General features: G+C 35.8%; 1 protein-coding gene across 38 annotated transcripts in view; it reads left to right on the top strand.

Annotated features, from left to right (window-relative positions):
- The window catches only part of C2CD5 (C2 calcium dependent domain containing 5), a 68909-nt gene that overhangs the window by 46935 nt on the left and 3879 nt on the right, over nucleotides 1-18095 (top strand). For 31 of the 38 annotated variants that reach the window (XM_074586677.1, XM_074586500.1, XM_074586556.1 and 28 more), the window contains 12 exons: nucleotides 1661-1847; nucleotides 2886-3050; nucleotides 3380-3520; nucleotides 6408-6471; nucleotides 9260-9321; nucleotides 10352-10450; nucleotides 11073-11162; nucleotides 11925-12012; nucleotides 13090-13176; nucleotides 14641-14691; nucleotides 15713-15814; nucleotides 16654-16844. In XM_074586677.1, coding sequence (XP_074442778.1) covers nucleotides 1661-1847; nucleotides 2886-3050; nucleotides 3380-3520; nucleotides 6408-6471; nucleotides 9260-9321; nucleotides 10352-10450; nucleotides 11073-11162; nucleotides 11925-12012; nucleotides 13090-13176; nucleotides 14641-14691; nucleotides 15713-15814; nucleotides 16654-16844 — 1327 coding nt within the window. The remainder of the gene's footprint in view (nucleotides 1-1660; nucleotides 1848-2885; nucleotides 3051-3379; nucleotides 3521-6407; nucleotides 6472-9259; nucleotides 9322-10351; nucleotides 10451-11072; nucleotides 11163-11924; nucleotides 12013-13089; nucleotides 13177-14640; nucleotides 14692-15712; nucleotides 15815-16653; nucleotides 16845-18095) is intronic. The other 7 variants (XM_074586703.1, XM_074586757.1, XM_074586510.1 and 4 more) reach the window with 2 other exon arrangements.

An 18095-nucleotide genomic window follows, 5' to 3' on the forward strand; every position in this document is an offset into this window, starting at 1 on the left:
TAAAGCCCTGAGCATCCTGGTCTGAACCCAGAGTTGGCTCTGCTTTCTCTGTACCGGGTTGGACTGGAGACCTCCCGAAGTCTCTTCTCACCTGAGTTCTTGGTGTGTTTGTTTTTTTTTTTTTTTTTTTTTTTATGATTCTATCATTATCATTCTTTGACTGCTGCTAGAGCAGAATTACTGGAGGTACTGTAGAGATGTGTTCTGGGCTCCTCCTTTGGTATTTTCTGTATTACTCAACTCTGTGTTCAGTACCACTGTGGAAATTGACTTTTAGTATCACACAGTGGTCTCCAGTCTGTCTCCGGAGCGCTTGCAGATGTCCCATTTTATCTAAAATGATTCCTCAGGCATTCCCACTCCCCAAAAAGAATGAAAAAAGAAGAAGACCTGAAGCTATAATTAGAAAGATTTTTGAGGTGAACTTGTTACAATTGGGTGAATTACTGTGTTTTCCTGGTCATGTAATAAATGAGGTCCTTAGAAGAAGTGTTGTCTGTTCATATCACTAAAACGTATCATTTTCATGTGTTCTTTCTGAATGAAGATTTTTGAGTGAAAGTTGGCAATCATCACTCCAGTATGAGGTTTGAATTTCAGCTTATGGGACTAAATCCAGAGAGTGGAATATAACTAACATAATATAGACAGAGATGGGATTTCTGTGCTCTTTCTTTTATTCTTTTAATATAAATATTTTTGGTCTGGTTAATGCTTGAGCTGTGAAGGCACGCTGTTTTTTCTTTATTCCAAAGTGTGCCTTGAATAACTGTATTAGTAGGAATTTTAAAAGTTCTACCAGTAGTGTAGTTTCCTATTCTTGTGCCTGAAGTTTTTAAGAGGTTTGCAGCAACAGAAATTGGTGTTTGCATGTGGGATCTTAACTAGAAGAAAAGCTGAAAACACAAATTTTCAGGTAAGGCAGTCTAAAGGAGTTCTTGTAAAGAACTGACATTTTTATTTTACAGTTGCAGCAATCTAGAAGAATACACCTCATCAGTTCTGAGGCTCAATTGAAAAGGGCTGACATAACTGTCCTTTGAAATAATCTATTTTTGTGAGGAGGTGTTTAACAAATACCAGACAACTTGCGATAGCAAAGAAATTCTGTTTGGTCTTCAGTATTTGCTTTGACAGAAGTGAGCAGGGCAAATTTTTAAGGATCACTGCTGTATGATAGGAGTGTTAATATATTTAGCCAAACATCTAGTAGATGGTTGTCTGGAATCTGTAGAAAACTTCTTTACATTGTGTAGTTATTTGGTGCTGTCAGCCTATTATGATAAAACCCCCATGTGATGCATGTTGTTTCTGTCTGATTGCAGTCCTTAAGCGTGTTTTAAGAAAGGAGGCTTGCTTTCTTTCATTGACTTCACTCAGTGATTTACAAAAATACAGTATTTGTAATTTTTGTATTCTGCTCTGATAGGGAATATTTTTGAATGTTTGTGAAGGTTATGTATTGTTCTGTTTTAAATTCCCATCTTCCTGATGGGAATTTAGTATTTTACAGGATTTTAAAATACATTAAAAAGAAACTCTTTATATTAGGTTATAGAATGAGGGGAAAAAATCAAAATACCCTGTGATCACTTTCAGTCTTCAGCAGTCCATTAAAACTGTTTATCTGCTGATGTCATGTACTGTTTTATATTGTCAGGTTGTGCCGTCTAAAGAAGAAAGCTCAAGCTGAAGCAAATGCGACATCTATCAGTAATCTTTTGCCATTTATGGAATATGAAGTGCACACACAACTGATGAATAAACTTAAGCTGAGAGGAATGAACGCTCTGTTTGGGCTGAGAATTCAGATCACTGTGGGTGAAAATATGCTAATGGGGTTGGCAGTAAGTACAGTTTTAATCTCGGATTCTTTCGCTTTCTTACAGTATTTTTTCAGGACAGAAAGACATACAAGTGTTGTGGAATTCAGAGTAACTAGAGATATTAAAATGTCATTTTAAGAATAAATGAAGTGAGAAAAGGCATGAATGAGGTGTCTAATTGCTGACAAATTAGGACAGACTATCTTTCAGCACCAGAAAACGTAGATTCAAGTATCTTGAAAATCTGTTAAAAGACAAGTTTATTAGAAAGGGAGGAAAAGAAACTTTAAGTGGCTTAATAGCATAAATTATAGAAAAATGATTGTGTTCTTAAAGGCCCTGTCAAAGAGACCCCTGTTTCTCAAATTGCATTACAGTTCCATGACAAATAAGGTCAAGTTTCTCAATAAATCTTTTTGGTTAGTTGCCAACAAAAGAAAGGTCTGTTGACTCTTCTTTGGCGATGCTGAAGAAATAGATGATAACTTGGAAGTGTCTTAGAGATAGTAAAAAAAATGTTCGTTAACAATATTTTCTAACCTCATTCTGTCATGTGGGGTTGGAATAGTGAAGTATGCTCCTTCTTCCAGCATCAGTATAAGGGGATGCTTGGGTAATGTTGACAAGCTTAAATGTTTTTTTTTTTTTTGTCTGAGCTGATGATCTGTTTTCTGTAAATAGAAATAGGATTGTCACAACTTACAGTGATACTGTAAATGGTTTGGCCGAGTTTTAAATCCTTGAAGCCATCACTTGCCTTTGCAAAATAGACTAGGGCAGAGGTTTTAATTCATACTTTGCTTGGAACTTTTAGGTAAGTGAAGAGCTCTGATGTGGAAGAGACCCATGAAAAGGAGAGAATTTATTAAAAGGATAGTGGGGGTTTTTTCCCATAAGTGAACAGCGGAGTGAGATCCATTTATTACGGGAAGAGGACAGGCTGTAATGTGCACATCACAATCCTGTCTGTTATAGCATAAGCATTATGGAAAACTTGATATGAAAATATTAGAAGGACATGTTTTTGTAATTGTCACTTTTCTTAATGACTTTTAAAAGTCTGCAACAGGTGTGTACCTAGCAGCTTTGCCAACACCTGGTGGTATTCAGATTGCTGGGAAGACTCCAAATGATGGCACCTACGAGCAGCATATATCTCACATGCAAAAGAAAATAAATGATACGATAGCAAAAAACAAGGAACTTTATGAGATTAATCCTCCAGTAAGTAAAGCTTTTATATTCTTAAAAATAAAGCATTCTGAGTAAACAAATATACACCATGTATATCCATGAATTCTTATTGACTGAATCATTCAGAACATAAGTTGTGTTTTAATAGAGATTCTAGATTCTTTTCACTGTATTTTGGGAACCTGTTGGAATTTTCAGATCTCTTAAGCCACATATCAATCATTTTGTACTTATTTTAGATTTATTTCTCAGTAAAATTTTCAGAATGCACTGATTCTTGGAACTGTTATCAAATTGCTTGTAAATGAAGTTACTTCTAAGCTACATAGAACAACTGTTGATTTTTATATCCTTTTTAGGAGCTACCTGAAGAAGTCATTGGGTCTCCCATTCCAGAGCCAAGACAACGTTCCAGGTTATTAAGATCTCAGTCGGAAAGCTCTGATGAAGTTACAGAGCTAGACCTTTCACATGGGAAAAAGGATGCTTTTGTCTTGGAGGTGATAGATATTTTCAGTACTCATTTTCATACTTCTTCTTAAATATAGATTAAAAGAATGGGGAAAAGTTTTCTTACTTACCTCCAAAGACAGTTCTTAAATTATATATAATTTTTTCCATCTTGTATCAGTAAAAAAATGTATTGGATTTTGCATTGTTTCTCTTTTTCTTACTCTGTTTGCTTAAAGCATAGCTATATTATGCCTAGGGACATATCTGAAAAAAGATTGCCCTGCTATTCATGAACATGTAGCAATGTCTAGAATAGTAACTAAGAGCTGTTAAGAGATGCCCTTCTACCTACTTCAAGTAGCTGTCATGACTGATCCAAAACATAAATTTTTGTGTACATTAAGGTTCTGTGTTGTCACACTTCATATTTAGCAAAGAAAAAGCTCGTATATTCTTCCTGTTTCAAAGCTTTTAGTGTTGTAGTTGGATATTCAGAATTATTATTTTCCAGAACGGGTAGTATTCAAAGCATTCAAAAAAACACAAGTGTCAAGAGAGCACATAAAAGAAGACTTTGCTTTTCTAAATTTCAGCTGATGCTTTTCAGAGTTAAAGAATTTACGACTTCAGAGAACACTTTCTAATTCTTTCTACAGCTACAACTAGAAACAAGTACAACACCTGTAGATAAAGAACATAGATTTCTTTTACCTCTTTATTCACTAAAATTCAAAGATGTGATTTTTAACATTGTACAGTTTGAAGGAAAGGAGACAAGTACTAAAGAAGGCTAGAGTTTTGATCATCTTCTTGTAGATGCAGGTATTACAAATACCTGTCCTAGACTAAGAAAAAGGAAACAATTTAATTAAATTAGAGCCTGTAATTGCAGCGTAAGGTATGTTCAAGACTTTCCTTTATGTTACTCTTCACAAATCACTGTTTTCATAGAAAATAATCTGGAAGAAAGGTTGTAGATAGGGAGAATGAGAGAGTGCTGTAACAGCAGTTTGTTTGAAAACAGAGGTAAGAAAGGAGAGTGAAAAAAATAACAGGTTGGGAGGGGTTGGTGTAATAAATTGAGATTGGTTGGTCCTTCTGCTCTTTGAGTACATTTTTGCTCTCCAGTGCATTACAGGTATACTAGTATCAAAGTAAGTAAATTGGGAAGTCGCTAGAAGTAACTTTGATGCTAGTTAACTCTCGCTTTAAAAAGAAATGAGGTCAGTTTTCATCAAGTATTTTTTGCAGCTGGTCTTAACAGGTTTTTGTTTTAATATCATCAGCTGTGTAGACTGACAGGATTGGAATTGTATCTTCAAAACAAAAGTTATGATAGATGCCGAGGCACTGTATTGAAATGCATGAGCCGATCAGAAAATACTTTGATAAATGCAAAAAGGGGTCGAATGCCTTTGTAAAAAAGAGAGGGTTGTGTAAGGCACAAAAAACCCCCAACCCAAAGACTGTTATACTGCAAGAGACCCTGTGGCCAAGTTATGAAAAATACCAGAAAAACATAAGCCCAGCCTCCATTTCACTTCTAAAGGCTGTCAAATAAAAGAGAGAGAGAATAATAAAAGCTCATCATACTTCTGTCTTGTTGCCTCCTAAAGAAGCTTGATACATTATAAGCAAGGATCCAATAATTGAGGACTGCATTATATAGTGCAAGCAGTGTTCATCTCTTGTTTTTGTAGTTTTGGAGAATTCTTCCTTCTACCTTGTTTATTAACTGTAGTATATGCACTTGGGGATAGGAGGAGATCGCCATGTGGAAGGGAGAAATGTAAGTACACTGTAGTGTACCATATAATACATTATAAATGGTGATAAAGTTAGCAAGAAAGATGTGATGTTTAAGGACTGTCCTTTACTGGTTTACATTATGTGAATGTGTTGGTCCTAGAATATGCATTCCTGTGTTTTGGTAGTTCAATCTTTATTTATAGAAAAAAGGACTTTTAATCTGTGGAGCCACTTACTACTGTCTTTGTTGAGAAACTGGGTATCAGAAACAATATTCCAGGAGCTTTAGTGAAGCTCCTGACTCTGACCTTTCAAGAGTAAAATCATTGTTCACTGGGAATATCTAAGAAAAAGTGGTAAAAAATTCTCTGTGGTGAGGAAATGCTAAAAGATGCTGGGAAAGCAGTCATAGCTGTCTGTATTTTTTTCTGGGGGCTGGGGGGAGAAGACTCCTCCTCTTACTTTGGGAGGAAGAAGGAGAAACAATACCTGGCAGAGAGCCCTTAATACTGGAGTGAAAATATAAACAATTTTCAAAATACTTGATTAGAAAATGTTGGAAGTTAAACATGGATCTCTTGCTGATCAGTAAGGCAGAATGAACCTAAAGACACAACACAAATACTTACAGAAGTTAGCAGGGCAGCTATCCTCTCAGTCTGATCTAACATAACAAAAGTCTTTGAAGACTGGATGGAGTAGAGTTTATTTGGATAGGAAAAACTAATACTAAGCAAGGTTTTTAAAGTCCTGGAAAGATTTGTATGTGTCATTGGAATAGGCAGAGAATGATCACATCAGTATAATACAGACCTTATGAGAGCTCTAGTAGGCAAAGGCCCTTAGCTGGAAAAAATTATAAGTTGTTGTCTGGAACCTTGTTCAGCATTTTAAACTGTTCAAAAAATTCTCTTTTTTATTGTTCTGGTGTTACGTACTGCAGTTTCTGTGTGTTCTGTGCACATTGCTTTATTTTTAATACAGTTTAATTAAGTGAACTATTTTTCAAGTGTTAAGCATATCATAGGCTGCTAGTTAAGATTCAGAGGTCTGGTTGATGGAATAATTTTTTAAAATCTAAACTTAGCTGCCAGATATAGATCTCTTGATGCAAAGCTTTTACATCTTTCTGAGACTTACGACTGGAACAGCAACCTGATTTTTCTCAATTATTCCTTTTTCCAGATTGATGATACAGATGCAATGGAAGACGTACATTCTTTACTGACAGATGTTCCACCACCTTCTGGTACAGTTGAAGCCACATTTTTCCTATTTATGCTGTAGGCTGTGCAAAATGACAAAATAGAACTGGCTTTATTTAAAAAAAAAGAAAAAGCTCAAGAGTAACAGTGAAAACGTTCTTGAAGTGTTTGAAGTGTTTAGCTTGTCAGATATACACGTGAAAAAGAAGTCATTAAGCCTTTTATCAGGATTGTTGCTTATTGAAAGCTGAGGTAAACACAGTATTTGTGTGGCATTTTGTAGCTCACTGATACGTAAGGTTGTTGAAAATTTGCTGTTTCTTTGTTTGGGTATAACAACTGGATCTTTTCTACTACTATAGCAGTTTCTGAATGTTTTTAGACTGAATGGTAGGTTTGAGGGTCAATGAAAGTAGAAGTACAGACAACAGAATGGTCTTTAAGTATTTGTAACCATATAATGTGACATATTGGTGTTATAATCCAAAAATGTTATCTAAAGTTAGCAATTTGCCCTTCCAGCACTCCAGTCCAACAAGTGCATTTGTATTTTCCTTGCTTTGTGATTCTGCCGTATTGTCAATTTAAGTCTTTGTGTTCACTGCATTTGTAGTCTTTGCTGTTAAAAAGGCAAAGTCTAAAATGTTTTGGAATTCTTAAATCATCCACAGCATTTTTGTCCAAGTCAGTATTGGTCATTTTCTGTAGAAGGCAGTAAAGTAAAATAATAGAAATAGAGTAGTTTCTAATTATCTCAGTGTTTCTTTTATAGATGTATTCTTAAAAAATGTTGCAACTTGAGAATGTAAAACTGATTAAAGCGAATAATTTTCAAAATTCAGTCACGAGACTTGAAATCAATATCATCAAATCACTTTGCAGTATGAATACAAATGTTGGGACTGCATTGCTTGCAATAGAGATGTCCATTAAGTTGTCTGCGCTTAAAAATTATTTAAGAACCCAACATAGGGGGGTGTGTACTGAATCCCTCAATGTTTACTTGCTGATGGGGATCAGATGAGAATGAGCACTGCATTAATGTAAGAGCGAGGGGGGGGGGGGAAATACCCCACAGAATAGCATGCAAGCAGTTCATAGTTCAACAGCATCCTGAAAGAAAGTTACTGTCTTTGTAAACAATAGCCTTTGACAAACTCTTCTGTGCATTTGGCTATTTGCATTTTGAGTCCGTGCGCATCTTCAGTGTTCGTAGAATTTTGTATCAGGATCTGTACCCTTAGAAGAGCCAGCTGCTTTTGTTTGGTGTGGATCAGCCACTTTTTCCTTTTTCTTATATTGGGAAGAATAGTGAGTCATTGCTTTGTATCAGTCTTCTTTGTGCTATTTGCTTTTTATAACTTTCCTTACCCTGCTGTTTAGTCATTATACTTTTTTCTTTGTTTGTCTTTTGAAGTCTTTGTTAGTAAGTGCTACGTATTTGCACTCAGTCTCTAGGTAGTATCTTTAAAGCATCTCTAAGCTGTCTGTCAAAGGTTAGCTTTTTAGCTTTTCCTGTCACACCTTTTTAATAAGTTTCCTTATTATTTGTACGTAGTTTGTCTCTTAGAAGCTAGGCTGAGCAGTAGTGGAATTTGGGTGTTTACCCATTCTGCAAGAATGCTGAAGTGTATCTTGATCGGAGCTAAGAAACTTCTTTGAATGGTTGTTCCTGCTGAGGACCAAGTAGTCAAGAGTTTTCTTGTTTTGTGGGTTCCACAAGGAGTGCTTCAATGAAGCAGTCAGGGACCGTGTCTCACTGATGTCTTAGCATGAGATGACATGAGCTACCCAGTCTCCATTGGGAGCAGCTGTCACTGTTGCATTTCATGCTATTGTAGCCTCTCTCATTTTATCAGGAATAGCGTGGCCAGCAGGAGCAGGGAAGTGATCGTGCCTCTGTACTCAGCACTGGTGAGACCTCACCTCGAGTACTGTGTTCAGTTCTGGGCCCCTCTGTACAAGAGGGACATTGAAGGTCCAGAGGAGAGCTACCAGGCTGGTGAGGGGTCTGGAGACCAGGTCATATGAGGAGAGGCTGAGGGAGCTGGGCATGTTTAGCTTGGAGGAGAGGAGGCTGAGGGGAGACCTCATTGCCCTCTACAACTACCTGAAAGGAGGTTGTGGAGAGGTGGGTGTTGGCCTCTTCTCCCAGGTGAATAATGACAGGACCAGAAGAAATGGTCTGAAGTTGCGTCAGGGGAGGTTTAGATTAGATATCAGGAAGAATTACTTTACTGAAAGAGTGGTCAGGCACTGGAACAGCCTGCCCAGGGAGGTGGTTGAGTCACCATCCCTAGAGGTATTTAAGAAATGTCTAGATTTGGCATTTCAGGGCATGCTCTAGTGGCGGAGATTGTAGGGGTTGGGTTTTTTGGTTTTGGTTTGGTTTGTTGGTTTTTTTTTTTTTTGTGTGTGTGTATGGTTGGACTCGATCTCAAAGGTCCTTTCCAACCATGAAGATTCTATGATTCTATGTTCCTCAGCATGATGACGTTTCTGGCCTTGCTTTTTGGGGGTTGAAGAAATATTCAGAATAAGAATTCTGTAGTGAATTAGAATTTTAGAGTTCCATCTTTCCTATGCATTTTTTCACTGCAGTATGAATAACAGAAAGCATGTGTTTCTTTTCTATGTTACACTGTATTCTTCAGATGCTACGTTTGTTTTTTGAATGTTGGTCTTATTTCTGGTCTATTATTGAATATTCAAAAACACATGAGGGGAAAATACTTGCAAAACATTAAGTAAGGTCATATATGGTTTTTTTTTTTTAAAGTATTTTTGTATTTCAGTGTGCAACATAGATTTCCCCCAATATTTTCTTTACAGGTTTTTACAGTTGCAACACAGAAATTATGCCTGGTATAAATAACTGGACACCAGAAATTCAAGTAAGGTTATTCAAAGAAAATTAACACTTTATTTTCCAAGTTGTGTTGAATTATGCTGTAGTAATTTAAATATATATTAGAGGTAACTAATTTTTAAAGATAAATTAAAAGGATACTCTTGTGTTAGAAATAAAAGTAGTATTTTGGTAAGAAAAATAGGATATGAGAACCTGTTTCTTTGTGGGGTTTCTTTTTAATGCTGTTATGTAAAGGAGAACCTGATACAAAACCCACAAAAATTAGAAAATAATTACAGTAAATATGAACTTTAAGGTTTTGGGCATTCTTAAGAGCTCGGCTAGGTTTTGAAGCCTGTTAAACAAATTGTTGGCTGTTACTTAGCGCGAGATACTGAATATGATACCATTAACAGCTTAAGATAAATAAGAATTAGATAAAGCCAACCCAGTGAGTAGAGAAAAATTCCACTTATTATTAAGTTTAAACATTTTGGTCATGTTTGTACAACACAATTCAGTCTTACATAGAGAGTTTAAACAGATCTAATTGAGTTTTTATATCTAATTTGCACAATGCAAGACTCTGCTTTGCAGATGCACAGCTCAAACCTAAAAACAATATAACTGTACCAGCAGCATGCTCTCAGGTTGATGGGCTTGCCTGTGGTTTTGTATGTGACATTCCATTATTGTGTACATTATTGTACACAATTAACATAAAATTTTCAACAGCAGTTAACAGAATATGTAGGAGGTAGAATGACTTCTTTATGAAGGAAGCGAAAAGAATGCAGAATATTTCATATCTTTCTTAATCACTTGTTCATATACTCGTATACATTAGTTCACAGAAAATTTGCCCTTTTGTTTGTAACATTTCCTGAGTAATAAGCACTTTACTTGACTTACTGTTGCTACAGTTTTTTTCCTTTTCTTTCAATGCCTCTCCCTGTCCTTTCCCCCCTCCCTCTCCTTGCATTATTTCCCTTCTTTATGAATTTGTTCTGTTTTTAATATAACATGCAGGCATATATTGAAAAAAAAAAAAAGTGTGTTTGTTTCTAATTCAGATGTTCACAGCAGTAAGAGTATCCAGATTAAGCAACATTAACCTAACAAATCAAACCCTTAATAAGAACTTTAACGATCTCTGTGAGAATCTGTTGAAGGTAAGAATCCCATTTCAAACGTTTTTCGAATTGTTCAAATGGAAGCAAAATAAAATCAGGCTATACTGAAAATGTTGTTTTCTTCATAATTACTTTTCGGAATTAGACTACAAAGTGTGTAGATTCAGCCTTCTTAGTATAGTAAGGATTTCCAAAGCTTTTTGATTCCGCATGAGTCATTTGACTGGTAGTGTACTCTAGAAATGGAGATATCACAGAATCATAGAATGGTTCGGGTTGGAAGGGACCTTGAAGATCATCTAGTAACAACCCCCCTGCCCTGGGCAGGGACACCTCCCACTAGACCAGGCTGCTCAAAGGCCCATCCAGCCTGGCCTTGAACACTTCCAGGGACAGGGCATCCACAGCTTCCCTGGGCAACCTGTTGCAGTGTATATAAAGACTGCTACACAGTAGATTGCGTTCTATCCTGACTTTTCACACCTGTAATTCTTCTTCAAGAAAAAATTAATATGATTAGATTATTGTGATTATTGATATGATTAGATTAATACGATTAGATTATTTTTACTATGAAAAGAGTTTTGATCTTTAATTTCTCTGAAATAAACCATACCTTTTTTTTTTTGGAGTAACACAAATAATGTCTTGTATTCAACAGAGCTTGTATTTTAAACTACGATCTATGGTTCCCTGCTGCCTTTGTCATGTAAATTTCACAGTTGCTCTACCAGAGGATGAATTAGTTCAGGTAAGTATGTAGGCATGCCAGTTTTGGCCTTTATTTAACGTTTGCTGCTCAGAGTAAACTAGGCAAGGATTTGATATACTAGTATGTCTGGTGAATTCTGAAGTAAAACTTAAGGCCATAACGTTTGGTGAAGAAAAAGGATTACCTACTGAGTTCACCAGTTTTGAGAATCACGGGACTACATGGCATTTCATGAGTACAGTGCATCTTAATAGTGTGTATCTTTTTAGTTAGATAGGAAACAGAAAGCCCTGACTAGATATCCATTAAAAGGTGTTACCACATACATTACAGGAATATGGCACACTGGTTTTCGAAGTATGCTGTCATTATAATTGACTGATTTTTTTTTTTTTCTTGCTGTTTCAAGATGATGCAATATACTTCATTATTTCGAAAAATGTTTTCTTTAGAAGTATAGCATCATTCTTGTGTTCAATTAAACATCTCTTTCTCTCTTACAAATACAATGATAATGAGGTTTTACGATTCTTTTTTATGTCAGCTCACCAAGAAAGAGGGAAAGAACTGATGAACAAAATCATGAATGTGGGACAAACACTGTCAGGTGTATGTTCTAACAACGGACTTAAGTATTACCTTTTATGCTCTGTTGTGAAGGGTTTTTAATATGTCTGCTTAGGCGATTTTTTTCCCCCCTATTAATTGTCTATGGAAAAAGCTGTCTTCTTCACAAAGTTATTTTTGCAGATTGCATGAGAGATTAAGTTACCTAATACAGCATATATTTCTGATTTGCAGATTGCAGTCACAGCTGTTGCAATTACATTTGACAAAAACCAAGCATTGCAAGCCAACAAAGCCCCTACAGAAAAATCACAGCAAAGAGGTAAAAGTTGTGAGGCATGTAAAAATAAGAGATAATATTTTTCTTTCCTCTTTTTTTCCTCAGTACCTAATGAGTCTACATCTTAATTTCGGTTACATATACACATTTTTAAGGGGAGGTTCTATAAAATGATAAAGTTATAACATGGAGTTTTTTAGAGTTCGTATATGTGACTTCCAGCAGGATGAGTTACTTATGAAGACCTAGGTATTTCCTTTATGTAATCAACAAACTTGTAGCATGAAAAAATGTTTGGTGTTTCCTTATCTATGTACCATCTTTCTTTGAGTATTTTTCTCTAAAGAATTAGTGTAACAGATGACGACATTTCCATTGATTTTGAAACATGTGGTATAAGTCATTAGAGAATACTTGTTCTTATAAGTAACAAATTTTCTCCTTACTTCGAGAAGGCAGAAAATAAATTATTCATAATACTTGGAAAAAACCTTAAAAACCCCCTTAAGTAGGTCAGTAATATTTTTGGAGATCAGTGAAGCATATAGCATTATGTAAGAAATAGAAGAGACTGCTGCAATCTGCGTATGTCATCTTCCTAATGAAGCACCATCTTGCGCTAGAAATTTATGTCTGCAATCTGGATATGGGAATTTAGGCAGAACTTTGAAGATACTCCATTCTGAAGAATGGAATTAGGTATTAGAACAGAGCCATATGTTTATAAAACGTTAGTTATACCTTACTTCTTCAACGGTAACAGTAAATTCTTCGTTTTCTTTTAAATGAAATAAATCAAATGTTCCTTTTTGCCATAACATAGAGTTAACTCGGATCCAACTGCAGAATCAAATCTAAAATGCATGATTTGACTTAATGTTTTTTTCCTGTAAATACTAAATCAAATCCAGTTCAAAGGAGCACAAGTTCTGTTCAATTTTGCAGCTGGATTTATAGTCAGACACCTAACAGTTCATACAGAACTGCATCACTATATGCATATGCTGAAAAAATTTGTTTCAGTCAGACCTGACTAAGTGGAATCTGTAGTGCTTATTATTACTGGCAAATCTTATTTTGAGGGTTAATTATCAATTGTGTCTGTTTTCTTTGTTGAAGCATCTACAGACAATGAAGAGCAGCTACAATTTCCATTGGAACTTTGCTCTGATCCCCTTGCTTCTCAACCATTCTCACCAGCTAAAGGTCAGTTAAATGGACAAATGCTAAGCTATTGTTTTTTACTGATTTTGAGTTCTGCTCTTTCACTGTTGCAGTAGCTTTAAAATACCTGTACTTTCACATGCTTTAAATACTCTTTGATACCTAGGCATAACGGATATGTTCACTCCTAAAGTCAAATTTATTGAGGGTCACATAAGATGGGTTGACTAATCGTTCTGTATATATTCTCTTGTAGATTTCCTGTAGTTCTTCTATCTTTGCATTTAGAGTATTGAAAATGCTGCAGACCTTTGTGTGTTGGATGTCATTTAACTTAAAGAATTATAAACTACTTAATAATTAGGCTTGCCTCATACTGTGTTGCTTCTGTAAATGGCCCATGTAAAGTAACTCCACGTATCGTCAGCCTCAAATAATTAATCTCACAGTTTTCATGGTGGGAAATACATTATCTAGGAAATGCTGGTTGTTCAGCTGAGCAAAATTGGATGCAAATTTTTTTTAAGTGAAAAATTTAATTTTACCTGAGAAAAATTTATTTTACCTGAGATACACCTGCATTTTAAGAATGGTTGTCCCAGTTCTTCTATGACTGTATATGCAATTAGGTTGTCATTCATTGAAATTACCTGTCTTTACTTCCTTCTCCATTGTTCGATTATCTACCTGCTAGAATGCCTAGTGATAGGAAATCTAGTATTTGTGAATTATTGTAAATGGTCTTTTACTAAAATGTTAAAGAGCTCCCTCTTTTGCCCATTGCATAAGTTGTATAAAGGAGGGTGCCTACCACATTTACTTGTATTTTCGGAGGTCAGTTTAATTTCAGCAATGATATTCTTACTGCTTAGGGTTTTTTTTATTATTTTTGTGCATTTGTGTGTGTGTTACTTCTAACTGGTCACATTGTTATACTGTTAACATTCATTTTCAAAAAGAGGAGCTATCCAGAAATTTCTGGCTGGTGCCTTTTCACTGTTACTGACTGTGCTACTTGTCTAATGGGCAATGACCAGTAGAGGGTAGCCTGTTCGCGTAGATCGCTTTTCCTGATGTGCCTCACATTCTATATTGTGCTGTACGTCACTTTAGAGGCTCTCACCTAGCTAATTATTTCGTCTGTCATTTCTTCACAAGTACACTCGAGGCTTCATTGTAGTTACGTTTACTTAGCAGCTTATTTAATATATTGATAGTTCCTTTACATACTTTTCTGTAAGGTGGTTATTTTAAAAATATTTTTATACAACCTTATACAGTAGTGATCTTTGGTAAATGATCATATTGTAATTTGCAAGACAGATTTAGTAAAGTTAATGATTTATACCAATTTATTATGTGCTATCAAAGCACATAGTATAGTATATATAGATTTTTTTCCTCATATTTTACTCCAAATTTTTTTATATAAGAAGAAAGCTGTTGTGCTGTACTACATGGCTCTGCTCATGTGTTATCTGTATGGAATTTATTTTGTCTTACTAGAAGCCCTGGAGGGTGCAAGTTCCCACACAGGTATTCCTGCGACTCAGAGAGGTGAGTTTACTTCATTTAGCCATATGCCAGAACAGAATGAGCATTCTTGGGATATTGGTATACTCTTTTTGGATGTGTTTTAATCCAGGAAGTGTTTACTAGTTAACTGAGAATGCATGCTCTGGTGTGGCTTAATGATATCATAATATTTTGATGTGGTTTTGAATTACGAAAGTCAGATTTGTTAATAGCAACAGTGTGTCTCTGTCAGATATATTGATATCGCTTTATCTGACAGAAAATTAGTTTCCTGAGAGAGAGCTTTTTTGCTTGTCTTAATTTGAAGTTAGCATGTGTTCCTTCCGTTTCTTCAGGATAATGAAGAAACGGTGTTTGCAGAACTTTTTTTTTTTTTTTTTTTTTTGGATATACGCAAACACCCCTGCAACTAATACCAAAAGTCATAGCAGAAACAACTCTACTTCTCATTGTAATGATAAAGGGGTGGGGGAGTATTGGAGGGGGGATGCTGGGGGAAGTACAGTGTTTTGTGAGGAAAATTCATTTGTGTTTAAAACCAAGGTGTTGTTTCAGCTTGTGACTCTTATCCTCACCACCAAACCTTTTTTTCAGTCTGTACATTAGATATTGATAAAGATAGTCAGGAAGTTTAAATCACGATCAGCAGCTCTTCGTGAGGAAAAGAATAGCAATGAAAATTAAAATTAAACAAGGCTTAAATAAACTTAAAGAAGCCAAACTTAATAGCTAAAATGAGATTAAAAAAATAATAATAATTAGCATAAGTCATTAATGACTGTATTTGCATGTTTTTTCAGTGATGAAGTCCCAGTCAGGCAGTTGGTTCACAGCTGGGACATCACCAGAAATCGGTACATTGGTTTGGACAAGTCCAAACCTATACTGTAACTTTTTCTTTAAACACACCTGGAAAGGGATGTTTGTTCTCTCTCAGACACAGATAATTTCTTCCACAAAAGGAGCATTGAGATGAGCAAGAGACATCATCCATATTTTTTTTTCTTTGTTTTTTCTTTTGTTTTTCTGTCTGTGTTTTCAGCAACGTCAATTGATTACAGTTCCTTTGCAGACAGATGCAACAGCTGGATAGAGCTCATTAAACTGAAAGCTCAGACCATAAGGCGCGGATCAATTAAGACAAGTAGGCGGCTGTTTCTACCACGTTATGATAATCTGAGACATATCTCTGATTTCCCAGTGGTGAATAGTGGAGTTCCCTGACCAGCAATAGTACTGCAGATCACATGTAGAATGAATACCTGAGTGTGAAAACTGCCGACATTGTTAATGTCTGTGTAAGCTAATATAGGATTTATGTACCAGTATCATAAAAAGCAAAATATAGTATTTCTGTTCACTTAGTAAAAATTAGTTATCAATAAATGTGTACGCCTACTAATTATATAACATACACTGCATGGATGTAGGTGTATGTATGATCTTGGAAAATTTTTGGTGAGAAACAGGAAGCAATCACCAAGGTGACAGTCAAGGCAATGGTCACTAAATTAGCAAGTGGTGAGTTATTTTTCAGTAGTTCTTTGGCCACAGGTCTGACTATCTTGCTTAAATTAGCAGAGATTAATATCTGTTTTAACGGAAAATGCTGCACTGGGGAAACACAACAACTTTCACACTTCCTATAATTTGTTCCTCGGGCAAAATACGTATTTCAAAATGTTGGCACTTTTTTCTTTACCTTCACTTTATAACTGATTGTTGTATGTGCCGCTACTCGCCTCAATGTTTTCCTTTGCAGGAATGCCACTCTTCCAAATAAATTCCATTTCAGCTTTTTGTCTCCTTTTGCATGCATTGCATGATAGTTTCCTTTCTCACATGATATGGCTGAGCATCACAGGCAGCTGAATGTTGTCACCAAGCTATTTGGAAACCATAAAGAAGAGTTTTTGTGTTTTGAGAAACCGTAATAGATCTTACTTGATAGTTACTTTCTCTTCTTTTTTCCCATCTTTTCAGCTGCTTCACTTGAGAAAGCAAGTCCATTGGCTGAGGGATACTTAAAGCACCGTTCTGTTCCATCGTGCGCCAATTCTACCGTCTCAGTTGTTAAGATGACACCTCTTTCTTTTCTACCTGGGGCAAAAATAACCAAATATCTTGGGATAATCAACATGTTTTTTATACGAGAAACCACTTCTTTGCGTGAGGTGAGCTGTATAGCAGGGTTTAGCAATTTTTGTTAATAATAATAATAATAATCAAAGGGTAAGTATCTGAAGATGTTTGAGCCGAGGTATGGTACAGCAAGGGAATAGAGATTTTGTCACTTGAGGGTAGGTGCTGAATGGGGAGTAAGTCGCATTGCACTGCTCTTGTCGCAGAGCATATAGAGCTGCTTTGTGTTTGGCAATGTTAGGAAGGGGTTACTTAACCATTGCCACTGTTGTTGAATGTAGATATAACACTAAACCAATGAGTTCTTAAACAGAACTATTTGGAAAAAATAAATCTTTGACTGACAGTGGTAGTTGGGATCATTTGAACCCAAAACTGAGATTAATTTAAATGCCAAAAAAAAAAAGAATCTATTCTTCTCTCATTTAGCAAGCTCAATGATGAACTTTCACAGTGTATTTGGATTTTAGAATTCATTGGTTAATACAAGCTTTCCCATATGACATATAACTATTATGCTGATTTTTACTATTACATTCTGTGCATTCTCATAACATAGCTCTCTGTGATGAATGTCTAAAAAGCATGCCATACAGCCTGTAACCACACAAGCAGCTTAGAGGGTGTAGTTAGTGATATTCAAACAATGATCCTCGGGCTGGATCTGGACAACAGATCTGAGCATGAGCGTAATCCTTCAAGACACGTTACTTACCGTTTTCATGTCCTTTTGGAAAGTAGCTGCATCCTTCTACAATTTCTGGCCACAGAAATAGAACATACCTCTTGCCTGGTTTGTCAGTGCTCTTTCTTGCTAATTACACATTGGTAAAATTACATAGCAGATTTTAAGAAAAATTATCAGCCTTCATAAAATGAGTTGTGAGCTCTCTAGATACAACACCTCCATGAATTTCGGACGGTTGTACAGTTTCTGTGGTACTGTCAGTGTGATATTTCCAGCAGTTAATTTAAATCTATTATCAGCTGCATGGGCTGACTTGCAAACCAGTTTTAATGCTAGTTGCACAGTGTTGCCCTCAGGCTGTAACAGAGTCAAACCAGAGTGGTCATTGTATCCAACTTGAGCAATGTGTTTGGGATTCTACAGAAAAATAATTAGGAGCATTTCTGTTTGTATTGCTTTATGGTTTGCTTATGGTAGTTTACAGAATATTGAAGCCCGATGAACGCTTTCATAAGCTGAAGTATATACCAGATACCGTGCTTCAAAAATTAATGATAATTTTAAGTCCAATTTATCCATTGCTCTTGGGTTTTGC

The sequence above is a fragment of the Larus michahellis genome, chromosome 1 (assembly GCF_964199755.1).
Source record: "Larus michahellis chromosome 1, bLarMic1.1, whole genome shotgun sequence".
Taxonomy (NCBI): Eukaryota; Metazoa; Chordata; class Aves; order Charadriiformes; family Laridae; genus Larus; species Larus michahellis.